The 14955-nt window shown below is 34.5% G+C and overlaps 1 protein-coding gene and 1 non-coding gene across 3 annotated transcripts; one reads left to right on the plus strand and one right to left on the minus strand.

Moving 5' to 3' along the window:
• Window positions 1-4189: 4189 nt before the first annotated feature.
• Window positions 4190-4261, plus strand: TRNAW-CCA (transfer RNA tryptophan (anticodon CCA)). Its single transcript has one exon. It is a non-coding gene; the product is annotated as a tRNA-Trp (tRNA).
• Window positions 4262-8263: 4002 nt separating this feature from the next.
• LOC133303096 (serine/threonine-protein kinase SAPK3-like) lies at window positions 8264-12482 on the minus strand. 2 transcript variants are annotated; one of them, XM_061502957.1, is made up of 9 exons: window positions 11858-12482; window positions 10884-10958; window positions 9965-10066; window positions 9796-9849; window positions 9629-9722; window positions 9416-9528; window positions 9135-9239; window positions 8953-9051; window positions 8264-8750 (listed from the first exon to the last, which is right to left on the minus strand). In XM_061502957.1, exons 1-9 carry the CDS (start codon window positions 11978-11980, stop codon window positions 8484-8486), a joined length of 1032 nt encoding a protein of 343 aa, XP_061358941.1. In that variant the 5' UTR covers window positions 11981-12482; the 3' UTR covers window positions 8264-8483. The 2 variants fall into 2 exon arrangements, with proteins under 2 accessions (XP_061358941.1, XP_061358943.1); XM_061502959.1 differs by having other exon boundaries at window positions 8265-8750; window positions 9416-9508; window positions 9630-9722; window positions 11858-12475.
• Window positions 12483-14955: the final 2473 nt, after the last annotated feature.

Consider the following 14955-nt stretch of genomic DNA (forward strand, 5'->3'; position numbering starts at 1 on the left):
ACTCTTAACACTCCCCCTCAAGTTGTAGCATATAGATCATATGCTACAAGCTTGATACATAAATAATACTCCCATTAGGAACCAAAAACAACAATGCTACATCAACGAAATGAAATGACCAAGTACAACAAATCAACTGGAATGACCATCAGTCTGAAGAGCTGATAAAGAGACAGTGCTGGAATGGACATCAGAGCATGAATGGTGCCGGAATTATCATCGGCAAAGACAACTGAGCTGACCAGGACATCAGCATCAAGATCCCTCTCAGACATTTCATTTAACAGTTGGTGAGCAGCCGTGGTTTCCCTTTGACTATGCTACAAGCTTATTACAAGAAAGACCAAGTAACATAACATCAAAATAAATCTCCTAAATGAGAAACCAAAAAACAACAATGTGCTAAAAATGGCATCGAAATGAACATCAACATGGAAGATGCCGGAATTATCATCGGCAAAGACAATTGTACTGGAATGACCATCAGCAACATGGACGGTGCTCCCCCTCAAGAGGAACTTCTAAACAGTGCCGGAATTATCATCGGCAAAGACAATTGTGCTGGAATGACCATCAGCAACATGGACAGTGCTCCCCCTTAAGAGGAACTTCTAAACAGTGCCGGAATTATCATCGGCAAAGACAATTGTGCTGGAATGACCATCAGCAACATGGACAGTGCTCCCCCTCAAGAGGAACTTTGGTATCAGCGGAGACAATATCAGCAACTTGGATAGTGCTCCCCCTCAAGATGGATGATGAATAGTATAAATACTCCATCTTGGAAGAAAGAAGATTAAAGAAAAACAAAGCTTCGCGGAATCGGAAAAGTCGCCGGAGACGGCGGTGGGTCGTCGGAGACGGTGGTGGGTCGTCGGAGACGGTGGTGGATCGCCGAAAAAGTCGCCGGAGACGGCTGTCAACGGTGGACGACGCGGTCAACGGTGGTCGATCAACGACAACGGTGGTCAACCCAACAACTTCCCAAGGATCATTCTTTTCTGATGTGACAGATCAGTTTAAGCTGCAGTCACAGAGCATACTAAGAAAAACCCGAAAAAAAAATAGCAACGGGAATCCCTCAAGGAGGGTGATATCTCTTTATAACCATATTGAAATTATGGAAAATAGAACTAAGTTAAACGGATTAAGATTCCTCTTGTTAGGCTCTGATACCATGTTGAATATCATAAATACAAGAGGAAATGATAGTAATCCTTGTTGTATTAAACTACACAACATTGGTGCTATTATATAGCAAACCAATTGAAGAATACAAAGAGATACACTCAATGTGGGACTTCTACACTATTAACACTAACACTCTTAACAGAACTCTAAAAACATCAACTGGCTTGCGTTGAGGATGTGGAAATGCAAATAATTTTTTTTTTCTTGGGGAAATAATATGCAAATGACATCAATAGAAATCCAATAAAGTCTCTTAACATCTAATATATATTTCTGTTTGGACAAATAATAATGATGATGATAATACTAATAAAATCTTAAAATAATAAGTAAAAGTGTATAGTGATTTCTAAACTTTACAACATGAAGTACAGTCCTCAATTTTCACCTACTCCATTTGGGATAACGAAAGGGAAATATAGTTGAGGGGAAGAAATAAAATTTTAAAAAGGAGTTGCTAATGTAGTGAAACTATATGAAACGGAAATTATCTGTCACATTAACAGATTGACAGCAACACCACATCAAGATAAATGCCAAATTGAATATCAATATATAGTATAACTTCAAAGAGACCACCTAAGGTGTCAAATCTCCCGACCAAGCAAACAAATTCCTCACTCATGACTAAGCAATTTGAAATACAACCAAAGTGCTAGGGACTCAAAATGAAGGCAGAAACAAGACTCACTTAAGATATATCAAGTATTAACATCAAAATAAAAAGTTGTTTTAAAGCAGTATTTTATCAAATTAACAACATAAGTGCTTCACAAAACCAACAGCACCCAGTTTCCTAGTCAATGAATCCTTTGTATAATTATAAAATATATTGACAAAGGAGATCACTGCAAATATCATGGAAGCTCAAACCCAGAAGCAGATTGCATCCTGACCAGCCCATAATCTAGTTGTCTTCTTAAGAACTCTTTCTTTAATTAAAGTGCTGCCATGTGCATCTTCAAATATTCCAATACCTATAACCTCCAACATACCTAACATAACATTGGTACAACATCAAAGCATCAGGATTTTAAAGCTCCTAAGAGCTTGAACACTTACTTTTACATGAAGAGTTCTATATTCAGCCTCCAGCTCAATAATTCCCTGCAAAAAGATAAATTACATGTATTGAAAAATAAGATAACTCATCACAAGTTGATAAAATTCCAACAATGTAGTTCACAGCAGTAGTTTGATCTAGATATTTTGCCTTAAATTTATAAATAAATACTATGCACCCGCAAAGGATTTTAAAAACACCAAACTTCTCTTACCTCTCCTTTCCCAAAGATGAGACCAGAAGTCCAACCAACAGCTTCCCCTCCAGGCCCTGCTTCTTGCCGTTCAGGGGCTAAGCTGTCTTTTTGTTTCTTCAACCAGCACTGAAATAATTAATGCCGTGACTTCTAAGTTCACGGTATCAATAGTAAAATTCACTCCCCATTAAACCCCAATTAGTGAGGATAGGGATAAGAGAAATCTTTGTACGCAGTATTACTTTTATATATTTGCAAAGAGACTATTTTTCAGATTCGAATCTATGACCTTTCAGTCACAAAGGAACAACTTTACCCCTGCTCTAGACTCGCCATCTTAAAAAAGTTTAAATTACATCTTCAAAAAGAAAATCTGGAACAATAGCCCTGGGCTAAATGAACTCTTTCCTACATATATTCACTCCAAGAGAATTTGCACAAAACCATAACAGAAATCAACTCAGTACAGAATGGTTCCTACCCATTTAATTTACCATAGCCACTGAGATACTGACTGTTCCACCTGACACTCATATCTCAAAACTGTGCCACATACACTTTGCTAATGAAAGCCAAATAAAAAAGCAAGCTTTTCCAGCTCACTTGATCAGGTACATTTATAGACTCTATTTTTCCATCATACAACTTAGCACTTACTACTCACAATCAACAATATTCTATAGCCACATTAATTGTTTGTCTGAATTTGCATACTCTGACACGCACTACCAGGGCAGTAGCAATTTGCTTAGATAACCATGCAGCAAAACATTTAGACTTATTGAGAAATTTGACGACAAAATAGAAGTTGGAATAGCAAAAAGAAGATACAACAAAAGAAGAAGAAGCTTAATGCATGAAGATAAAGGCTTCAAGAGTTACAAGCCACAAAAAATACAAGAATCATCCATAAAAATAGACCGAGTAGCCAAATGTTAAACCCTCAGATCTTCAAACTGTGCAAAGTGAAGGAACACAAGTTAGAGGCATGAATGAAGAGTTAGTAACTTACCTCACCGAATTTAGATCCACAATTCTAACGGTTCCCACAAAACACCCCACATATCGCACAAATACTTGACAACCTAAGGAAACAAAAAAATGAATATTGGAATAATCTTGAAGTTTCATGAATTACATTATGAGTATAAAATGTTTTTATTAAGGGAAAATATACTCTTGTGTTGTAGGAAATTATCTTTTTCTCACACATGACTAACTCTACAACATAAGAGAGCTTCTCTTCACTTTCCATGAGATTAATAAAGCATTTTTATTAATTTAATAGTATTACCTACATGCACCAACATTTTTTTATCCCCGACTTTAGAAATTCTCAATCATCACCTTTCATTTATTCGTAATTTTATGTCTCTTCCTATTATTCACCAATATCAAATGGTGCACATTACAATGTGAGGTTTGTGCAAAGGGAAAGAGCAAGACTCTGAACCGGAGAAGAAATTCAGAGCTCCAAGCCACCATAGAGGTCGGAAGCTTAGACTTGAAAAACTGGCTGTATCTCCTTTCCATTTTCCTTCATTTCTATTCCTTCTTGGTTTTGAATTTTTGTTTTCCTTCATTACAATGTGGATATGTGTTGTGTTCCACAGTTCTATGTAAATTTTCTTAATGCATGTCAGTATGTCACTATCTGGAACACTCTAAACGTTGAACCTGTTGGGCAGAGTGTTCTTTGTTTTAAATGTTAAGAATATAAAGACGAAATCATAAACGTAGGATCTGTGGCGCAATGGTAGCGCGTCTGACTCCAGATCAGAAGGTTGCGTGTTCGATTCACGTCAGGTTCAAATTTTTTACTTTTTAGTTAATTATAAAATAATAGTTATGTCTCCTTTCACATATGCCATAAAGTGTGTTTTAAAACTGCGAAGTCCTTAAAAATCAACACCTCCTTCTCTAGTCTTTTATTGTCTTGTTAGGGATCAAACCAAATCTCATTACATAAAAAATGTTATTACGCCAAACTGGGTTTTACTGTATGTTTAGTTTATGCATTACGCACCATGTGCGTATAAAAAAAAAAAACATCGGATTATGGAGGTCCATAACTATTTTTTCTAAGAGAAGGGTGAGGAAAGGTTGAATACACCAGTCTATATATTCATTTAAGCCTCTGACGCACTAAGGTTTGAGATGTCATTGTATCTGCTTGTATGCCCTGCATAGAGTTTTGAGGTCACTCCATTTTGATAAGGAAATTTATTTTTATTCCTAATGAACCACTTTCTTTGCAGAAGGATTAGTACTCGCATAATATTGATTTCATGGTAAATGCTCTGTAAAGAAGAATAAGAAGAAAGATAATTTACTCTTATATATATATATATATATATATATATATATATATATATATATATAGAGAGAGAGAGAGAGAGAGAGAGAGATAGGATCCTTTGACACCAGTGTCAAATTTGAAGTTTGACACCTCATCTGAGAGCCATTAGATCAAAAAAGATCAACATTGATCTTTTTTGATTTAACGGCTCTCAGATGAGATGTCAAACTTCAAATTTGACACCGGTGTCAAAAGATCCTGCCTCATATATATATCAACATCAACATCAACAACACATTTATCCCAAATTAATTGGGGTCGGTGGTAGATGAACCCACATGAAAGATACAAAACGGTTGAAAAAAAGTAAAAAAAATAAAAAATACAAAATAAATAAATAAATAAATAAATAAAAATACACAAATAAAATAATAAAATAAAATAAAATGAAATAAAAATATATGTATATATAAATAAATAAAAGTAAAAAAGAAAGGGACAAGAAGAAGTGGGGGAAATGAAGGGGAAAAGGACTAAAAAAGGACCATCTGGAACATAGGAATAACAGCGAGTCTAACCCTCCACCATACTTATAGTTTTTCTCCATTCCTTTCTAAGACATACTGTCCGCCAATCTATATCCACTCCATTAAATCTTGTTTTACTACTTTCCCCCAAGTAAGCTTCGGCCTACCTCTGCCTCTTTTTGTGTTTAGCTCTTGGTAACAAACTTCTGTTCTTACAGGAGCATCCATGGGTCTTCTCATCACGTGCCCAAACCACCTCAATCTATGTTCTCTCATCTTCTCATCACCTTTTTCTTCTCCAGGACCCACCATAAAACTTTCCTTGGAACCCTATCGTATGCTTTCTCAAGGTCTATGAACACCATATGCAAGTCCTTCTTCTTTTCTCGGTATCTTTCCATTAGTTGTCGCATCAAGAAAATGGCTTCCATGGTACATCTTCCTGGCATAAATCCAAATTGATTTACAGAAACCTTGGTATCTCTCCTCAAGCGATGTTCAATAACCCTCTCCCACAGCTTCATAGTATGACTCATTAGCTTAATGCCTCAATAGTTTGAACAATTCTGTATATCTCCCTTGTTTTTGTAGATAGGCACAATCATACTTTTCCTCCATACATCAGGCATCTTATTCGTCTGGAGAATCTTATTAAAAAGATTGGTCAACCATTTTATTGCCACATCCCCCAGGCCTCTCCACACTTCAATAGGGACACCATCAGGCCCCAAGGCTTTATTAGTCTTCATCCTCTTTAAAGCCTCCTTAACTTCATGTGTATTAATTCTGCGTACAAATCTTCTATTCATATCATCATACGCGTCCTCTAAGTCCACCTCGCTTGTATTTCCATCCCCATTAAACAGCTTGTTGAAGTATTTCAACCATCTTTCATTTACATCTTCATCTCTCACCAGAAGTTTTTGATTTTCATCCTTGATGCATCTAACTTGAGTGAGGTCTTTACTTTTCTTATCCCTTATCCTTGCAAGTTTATAAATACCTCTTTCACCATCCTTGCTCCCAAGACTTTTATACAACTCGTCGAAAACCTTGCCTCTCGCTTCTCGCACTGCTTTCTTTGCATTTTTTCTCGCCAATCTAAACTTTTGCAGGTTCTCTTCATTGGGACTTATATGCAAAGATCTAAAGCACTCCTTCTTATGTTTAATTGCCTCTTGCACCTCTCCATTCCACCACCATGTTTCCTTTGTATGAAATCCATTTCCTTTGCTTTCTCCCAACACCCTCCTTCCCAAATTTTGAATACACTTAGCCATCTCATTCCATATTGCATTTACTCCTCCATCAAACTCCCAAGGTCCTTCGTGCAACATTCTATCATTGAACTCTCTCTTTTCCCTCCTTAAGCTTCCACCACCTTATCCTTGGATTCTGAGCCCTCTTCTTCATTGTACGTACTTTGTTGAACCGAACATCCAAGACTACCAGCTTATGTTGCGTAGCAACACACTCTCCAGGGTAGACCTTACATTCGACACAAGAAGTTCTATCTTCTCTTCTAGCCAGAAAGAAATCAATCTGACTACGATTATGGCCACTATGATAAGTGATCAGGTGTGACTCCCTTTTTTGAAAAAAGGTGTTCACTAACATCAAATCGTAGGCTAGTGCAACATTCAAGATATCTTCTCCAGTCTCGTTTCTCGTCCCATAGCCAAAACCTCCATGGATTCTATCAAGACCTCCATTGCTTTTACCAACATGACCATTTAGATCTCCTCCTACGAAAATCTTCTCCTCTCGAGGTATTCCCCTCAAAACCTCCTCCAAGTCTTCCCAAAATTGGCTTTTATCAGTTGGTTGCAATCCAATTTGGGGTGCATACACACTGAGGATATTCAGGATTAAGTCACCCACAACAAGCTTAACCAGAATAATCCTGTCGCCTTTCCTTTTGACGTCCACAACTTTATCTCTGAAACTTTTGTCGATCATAATTCCAACACCATTTCGACTCTTGTTCGTACCTGTGTACCATAACTTGAAACCAGTTCCATCCACTTCCTTGGCCTTTTCTCCAGCCCACTTAGTTTCTTGCAAACAAACAATATTCACTTTCCTTCTAGCAAAAACATCTGCCAACTCCCTCAATTTACCCGTTAAGGTTCCTATGTTCCAGCTTCCCAATCTCATCCTTAACCCCTGGGCTGTGCTTGCCCGCCACGTTCGCCCATCTGCGTGTTGGGACCCTGGCATACTTCTCACCAAATCCGGGTGAAGACCTGGCGCCTTGCCTTGGGGCAAGGACCCTAGCCCACTTTTCACTACACCTCGGGCCCGATGCAGCGCCTTGCCTTGTGGCAAGGACCCTAGCCCATTTTTCGCTACACCCGGGGCCCGGTGCAACGCGTCGCTATGAAGGGTACGCCCCAACGAAAAATCATATAGGTTCATCACATAAAAATATAGCTGTTTTTTACGGCCGGTTCGCAACACCTGACGCCAACCCTCCTCCTTTATCCTGGCTTGGGACAGGCCATGCATGCAAGCACACATGGGCAGAGTTCTGCCTCATATATATATATATATATATAAAGTTTGATACCTCATATGAGAGCCGTTAGATCAAAAAAGATCAATGGTGTCACATGCTTACAAATTAGAGTCATTGATCACCGTTGATCTTTTTTGATCTAACAGCTCTCAGATGAGATGTCAAATTTTAAATTTGACACCGGTGTCAAAGGATCTTACCTGATATATATATATATATATATATATATATATATATATATATATATATATATATATATATATCTTTTTTTCCCATATAAAGTAAGTACATACTTATGTACTAAAAAAAAGAGTAAGTACATACTTGGCATATGAGAGTAAATAAAGTGTAGCAATAATACTGTCATTGTACCAATTCATGTATCAAAATATAACTTTTTTGTTAGAAAAAAGTTATGTGAAAATATCAAATACCATTTTCATAACACCAAAGTTTTTGGTCTGATCATAAACTACGCACAAAACCATTTTGCCCTTGTGATTTACTTAAAAAAAATAAAAAATTCAAGCCTTTTATTTATATTATTCACTCAAATAAACACAAAACCCTATTTCAAACCTAGGTGTAAAATGTATCTGTAGAACATGAGTGCTGCACAGTATGATAAATGTTGATAATGCAGATTATGTCTTATAAACAATCTAGATATCCACCAATTAAGGCCTCGATCACACATGTTCATAGTCACCACTAACATCAATTTCCTCATCATCCACAACTTCCAATGAACCAGTGCCAGCTTGCCCACCATCACCAGCTTTGGATCCTTGTCCTGGTATGCTTGCCTCTTTTATGATGCTCATGATTTCTTCAACACTCTGGATTGGTTGGTCTTTCTTTGTTTCCTCAAAACCTTTTCTTTCAGCTTCAATGATCTCTTTAGGCAAATTCTTCAAAAACCAAGGGTTCTGTTTTATCTCTGGGATGGTGATCCTCTTTAAAAAAGATCAGAAATAATTAGTTTGAAAAATGGGGAGATTCTTATTATACGAGAGCTAAATAAATACACTAGAGCTGCTATGAAACAAATCCATATTATTTCCATTTGAAGTGAAGCCCATTACGATGAACATTTTGTAATTTTAGTATTGTATAACTATAGTACTTGTATTCTTTTATAGAATTAATGATACATACCTTGGCAGGATTGGCAACAAAGATACGAGAGAGAAGATTCCTACACTCAGTAGAAACACGTACATAGTCCGGTATGGAGTACTGAACACCTATTATTCTCTACCAAACAGAGAATCAGAGTTTAAGTCTCTTGCTGTCTAAAATTAATCATAATGGAACTTCGAAGTTAAATAAGAGCTCACCCCAATAGTCTTTTTGAAATTTCTAGGATCTTCTGGGTCTTCAAATGGATATGCACCAACTAACATGACATAAAGAGTCACACCACAGGACCAAACATCTGCAATCTACATAAGAGCCAAATTGCTAACAAAATTGAGCATTTTGGACTATATGATGAACCGTTTAAGGGATGTGAGAATGAGTGTCAATTGTCAAACTATGGCTGCCTATTGCCATATATAGAATGTGGCTTGACATGGTTTTAAGGCCTTCAAGAAAATGACAGAGAAACTCTCATTACCTTTCCGTCATACTCCTTTCGTGACAGAACCTCTGGAGCAATGTATGCAGGAGTTCCAACAGTTGATTTAGGTTGAGAGTGCAGTAAAGCAGACTGCAATTGAATATCAAGGAAAGTCAGCAAAAATCATAATGAACATATGAAAGCACAGGATATAATATAAGGTATATGATATATCTCCAAAAAAGGATCATCTTGGTGAAATGCTATTAACCTTGGAGTAACCGAAGTCACAAATTTTAAGCCGAGGAGATGGATTACCATCCAAGAGAGTGTTTTCCAATTTCAGATCTCTGTGACAAATTTCCTGCAGTAGGAAGCATAACATGATGTAAAACACGAGTTTGTAGCAAAGAACACAATGAATTATGCATACATACCATTGAATGACAGTAGCTAACCCCAGATATAAGCTGTTGGAAGAAATATCTTGCCTGTAAAATAGGGAATTTATTCATTCACTTGGAAAATTTCAATATGAATACCTTATTCATGTAAACAGATTATTTAAAAGGAAAATGAACAGTTAAACCACATAAATTCTACGACCTCATCTTCACTAAATCGACCAGCGGTGCATATCCTCTCAAAGAGTTCACCACCTGAAGCATACTCCAAGACAATAGCTAAATGAGTAGGGGTCAGGAAGACCTGCAGAAAACACATCTCATTCAACATTTTGTTGTGTATATAACTTCTGAAAGCTCTGAATAGAACAAATCATGATAGTGCTTGACTAATTGAAATAAATTTTGATCTTAGCCCATGCCAAAGGACAGGGAAACACATCACAACATTAAATGCAGGGAATTATACTAATTGAGCATTTTTGTTTCTTTCTGAAGGTACAAGTCTCTGTTAATGGGATAAGACTTGGTTGTTAACTACTTGTTAGTTTCTGTTGAAGGTACTGGTCCATGTGATTTCCGCAGATATTTTCAAATTAATGATCTTGTCTTGTAAGAATAATGGCAGAAAATATGATAGTATGCAACATAAATTCTAGCATATTATATAAACAGTAATTGTCTTGATGCAAATGATTATGACCTCTTTCTTTTTTTTGGAGAGTATCCCCGGTAATCATATAGGTTCCCTATGGATTAATCCGGAGTTCGAAACTTTCCAAGATTAAAACTTTAAACCCCTCTCAAAGATGGTACGAGAGAGAATCGATATGACCTCTTTCTTTTAGTAATAATGCAACACACCATATAACTTTTGCACATTATGTCAGCGATAATAACTCATTGCAAAGGGAATTATGAATTACCCCTGGATTTCTTTGAGTCAGTCACATTAATTATGAACAAGTCAAATTTCCTTCTGAGACAAGTTTTAAGAAGTGTGTAAAATGAGAGCTGCGTGCACAAAAATAATGCAGATAACCATATATTAAATTCAAAATGTCCAATTCATCTTCAAATCTATGGAAGGAGCAGTGTAAGGAAGAAAAGCAAACTCTTACCTCTTTGAACCTGATAATATTTGGATGCCTTAAAGATCGATGGTTAATTATCTCCCTCTGAACATTCTCATCAATCTGATGCCACAAATATAACTCACACAGAAGAAACACAGATCAAAAAGAATTTGGACGAAATTATTTGGAAAAAAAATAAAAAAATCTATGGTTCCCCTAATATCCATAATGCAGAGTTTAAGCCAATTAAGCTTGATAATACCCTTCTCCATAATGATGAGTATGGTACATAAGCTACTAAGCTTGATAGAGAGAGCAACAAAAATAAATTCTGAGTATTTTATGAATATCACAAAAATGAAATTCAACCACAACGTATGTGTACCAACAGTATGAACTTGTAAAGGGTTTCAGCTTAATCAACTATTTGGAGTTCGAGTTCTAGGTAATGTGTTAAAACTTGATAGGGATAATAATCATGCCCGGCTCGAATCAGATTAGTAGAATAATTGATGAACCCGTAGAGAAATTCAAAAAAAGAAGAAGAATGAAATTCATCACACGTCAGCTCTAGGTACAAAATGAATGTTGTCAGGATTTGCAAGGACGGTCAAATTTCGACAAGATTGGGAAAAGACATAATGAGGAACTGTAACACTTACTTTTTTTTTTTCAAAAAAAGAAAAGAAAAGAAGAAACAAATGGTTGCTCTAGCACAATGATACTAGAATTTTCTCTTATAAAACTAGGACCATACTTTGAGATGACACTGAAGATTTTAATGGATACTACCAATTAAGGGAATAACATTCTGAGAGTTGACTAGTCGAGAAAACAATACAAGGAAGAAAAACAACTCCTCTGGTAAACTGTTTCTATAGTCCAATCATTGATTTTTTTTACCTTGAATTCATATTGATATAATAAATATGCAGCTGAAGATGATGCAAGATTGTTCAAGAATGAACCAAACAAGAATAGCATTAGTCACTAGTCAATAACTGGGGAAATGGTTTTACCTTTTTACCCCTCTCTATGTATTTAACAGCAACAAGCTCTGCAGTCTTCTTGTCTTTGGCCAACCTAGCCACTCCAAAATTCCCAGAACCAAGGTCCTTCAATGGCTCATACCGTTCCTCCATGTCAACCCTCCCAAAACCACCTCAAACCTCAACAGCAATGGAGTTTAACAGAGAGAGGACCTAAGTAAGTAAACAATCGAATTAAACTTAGAACAATAACATTTTATAAATAAATAAAATACAAGGGGCCTATTTAATTTAAGATAAAAGTGTGTGTCATTTCAAAGGAGGTAAAATTGTGTTATTTTAAGAGAGAGAAAAAGATAGATAAAGGAAAAGAGAGAGAGTTGAAAAAAAAAATTAAGGTGTGGATCTTACCTCTTTCTGAAAGTGAAGGGATATAAGTTATGTCATTTAAAAAAATAAATATTTTTCACTAAATTTAATATAAAGAAGCATACGCAAGCCAATGAAAAGTTCAAAGATCTATATATAATCATAACCGAATCAAAAGAGACCCATAGGACAAGCAAAAGAGAGAGTCATAAACCAAAAAATAAAATAAAACTCGGAGAAATCAACTGAGAAAGAGAACTTTATGTGTATTGAGCCGTTCTAGTTCATTAGAAAAAAACTGTTAAATCCAAATGAAATTTCCAAACTCCTTTACTAGGGGTGATATGGAACTCGCCCCCTTAATAAGAAATTTCGAGTTCGAATCATATAAATAGACAAAAAAATTAGAAAAGCCATTTTCGAAAGGGTCAATTATATTCAATGGGGATTAATCTTCGTTATTATAGGAGGATATTTTTGAGATTATTCAAAAAAAAAAATCCAAATAAAATTTATAATTAACAAGAGATACGGTATTGTTATTATCAATTCTTATTTACTATTAATATTGAGTTTCACTGTTAGATCGATTATGTTGATTCAACGATTATATTAACTTTCTAAAAATCTTCTTTCTTTTCTATATATTTAATACTATATATTTAATATTTTCATATTAATTAGAGAATCATAACTATATAAAGATGAAAATAAATATAATCGTTGGATCAACATAATCGATCTAACTATAAAATAAACTGATAATGACATTAATAATAATACTAATTAATAATAATAATATCTTATCTCAATTAATAAATGATGTAAGAATTTTTAGGTTTACACGTAAATATGTGAGTAATAAAAAAGACAGACAGTGACTGTGACGTTACACTATATAAAAACAAAAAAAAGACAGATCATTCCTACATGATGCGTGCGCCGGGTGAAGGTGTGGGACACCATATGATAGGTTGCATGGAGCTGTCCACTTAATAGCGTCGACAATTTAGAATTCATTTCCTCCCCCTCTCTCTCTCTCCCTATAAATATTTAAAAAAAATCTATAATCTTTTAAAAATCATCAGTTAAATAATAAAAATTGGTAAAGGGTATATATTGAATAATTAAAAATTTAATTTTTGTGATTCTGAATTTGTTACTATTCTAATTTTTATAAGTATGTAATTTTTATTATTTGGTTTATTATTTTAAAAAAGGAATTATTCTGTAGACCTGTTGGGTCCCACTCAATGATATATACGATTACACTATGTTATCCGAGTGGGATGAGATGGCCCACATGTTCCGTCCTTTGCTGCGGTATGTAATTTTTTAAGGGTTTATTATTTGTGCTGTTACATGAAATAAATATATTTTTATTAATTTTAAAATTATGTGATTTTGAAGGTGAAAAAATTAATAAAAAATATTTTTATAAAATTTATATAACAAAAAATAATAAAAAATTTAAAATACTCTTCATTAATTCTCTCCATTCCTAAAATAATATAATTTTTAATGGATTAAATATAATTTCTCCTTTCTTTCTTTGATGTTCTAATTTTTTTTTCTATACTCGTAAAGTAATTATAAAAATTACTTGTATTTTGTACGGCACAGTACTATTCTTTTATCGTTTAGTAGAAAAAACAAAGAAAATATTACTGTGTTCTAAACTCGAAGCTTGTTATAAAGTTGATTAAGAATTTATAATAATACTCATAATAATAAACACGTACTGCCGACAAAAATAAAGCGTTAACCAACTAATTTGTTTCTTATTAGTAGTAAACCAACTTCTATCGACTAATATTATATTTGATTAGGTGATAATGAAAATATATTATTATGTTAACCGGGACTAACTAGTTAATGAGAATCTTATAAAAGGGGACGAAGATAAGGTCTCGAGGAAAGCTAGGGTTCCCGAAATCTTTGCAATTTTTTTTTTCATTTTACATGCATTTCTTTTTGATAAAAAAATTCTTCAACTTGGCCATATAAATGATGCTGGTCTTTCTGGTTGGTCGAAGGTAAAATCTATGTCCTTAAACAAAAAGCATTTTAGTTTTTAAAGATAGAAGCAATTTGCTTGTAATTTTTAGATTCAGTTTCATTTATTTTTAATGCTCAATTTGTATTGTAAATATTCAATAATATATGTAACATGCGATAATCTTATATTTTTACGGTAACTTTTATTCTCCTTAAACTTTTTTTTTTTTACCACATAAAAGTTCATATTAGAGGGACGTATGCCTCATGCAAGAGGTAAGAAAAAATTAACAATGAGAGCTTAAAGTAAAAAAAAATATGTTTCTCATATTGTATGAGATAAAATTATTTCATGCACATACAAAAAAAAAAGTAAATGTGACTCACTTTTTTTTCTCTCTTTTCTTCTTTGTGGGTTTCATTCACTTTTTGTATGTTAAATAAGATAATTTTATTTATAAAATTATGTAATGTCTACCAAAAAAGTGTGAAATTTAAACCCAAATCATAACTAACTTGAGCAAAAGGTTCGATGAGGTGTACCAATCCTCAATTCATTAAATATTTTCCTTGACCTTTTACTCAGACGTGTACATATATATATGCTTGTATAATGTATAAAATGGATCTTGAGATTCATATTTTTCGTAAGAGTTGTTTTCAAACTTATACAGCAAGTTGTTAACATATTTATGTGTAGATAAATTTATGGATTCGTTTTTTCTGCATTTAATGTAAATAAATTATTTATATTGAGCTCA

Source organism: Gastrolobium bilobum, unplaced genomic scaffold (genome assembly GCF_033153095.1).
Source record: "Gastrolobium bilobum isolate Gb01-03AN ecotype WA unplaced genomic scaffold, APGP_CSIRO_Gbil_v1 utg48080, whole genome shotgun sequence".
NCBI lineage: Eukaryota > Viridiplantae > Streptophyta > Magnoliopsida > Fabales > Fabaceae > Gastrolobium > Gastrolobium bilobum.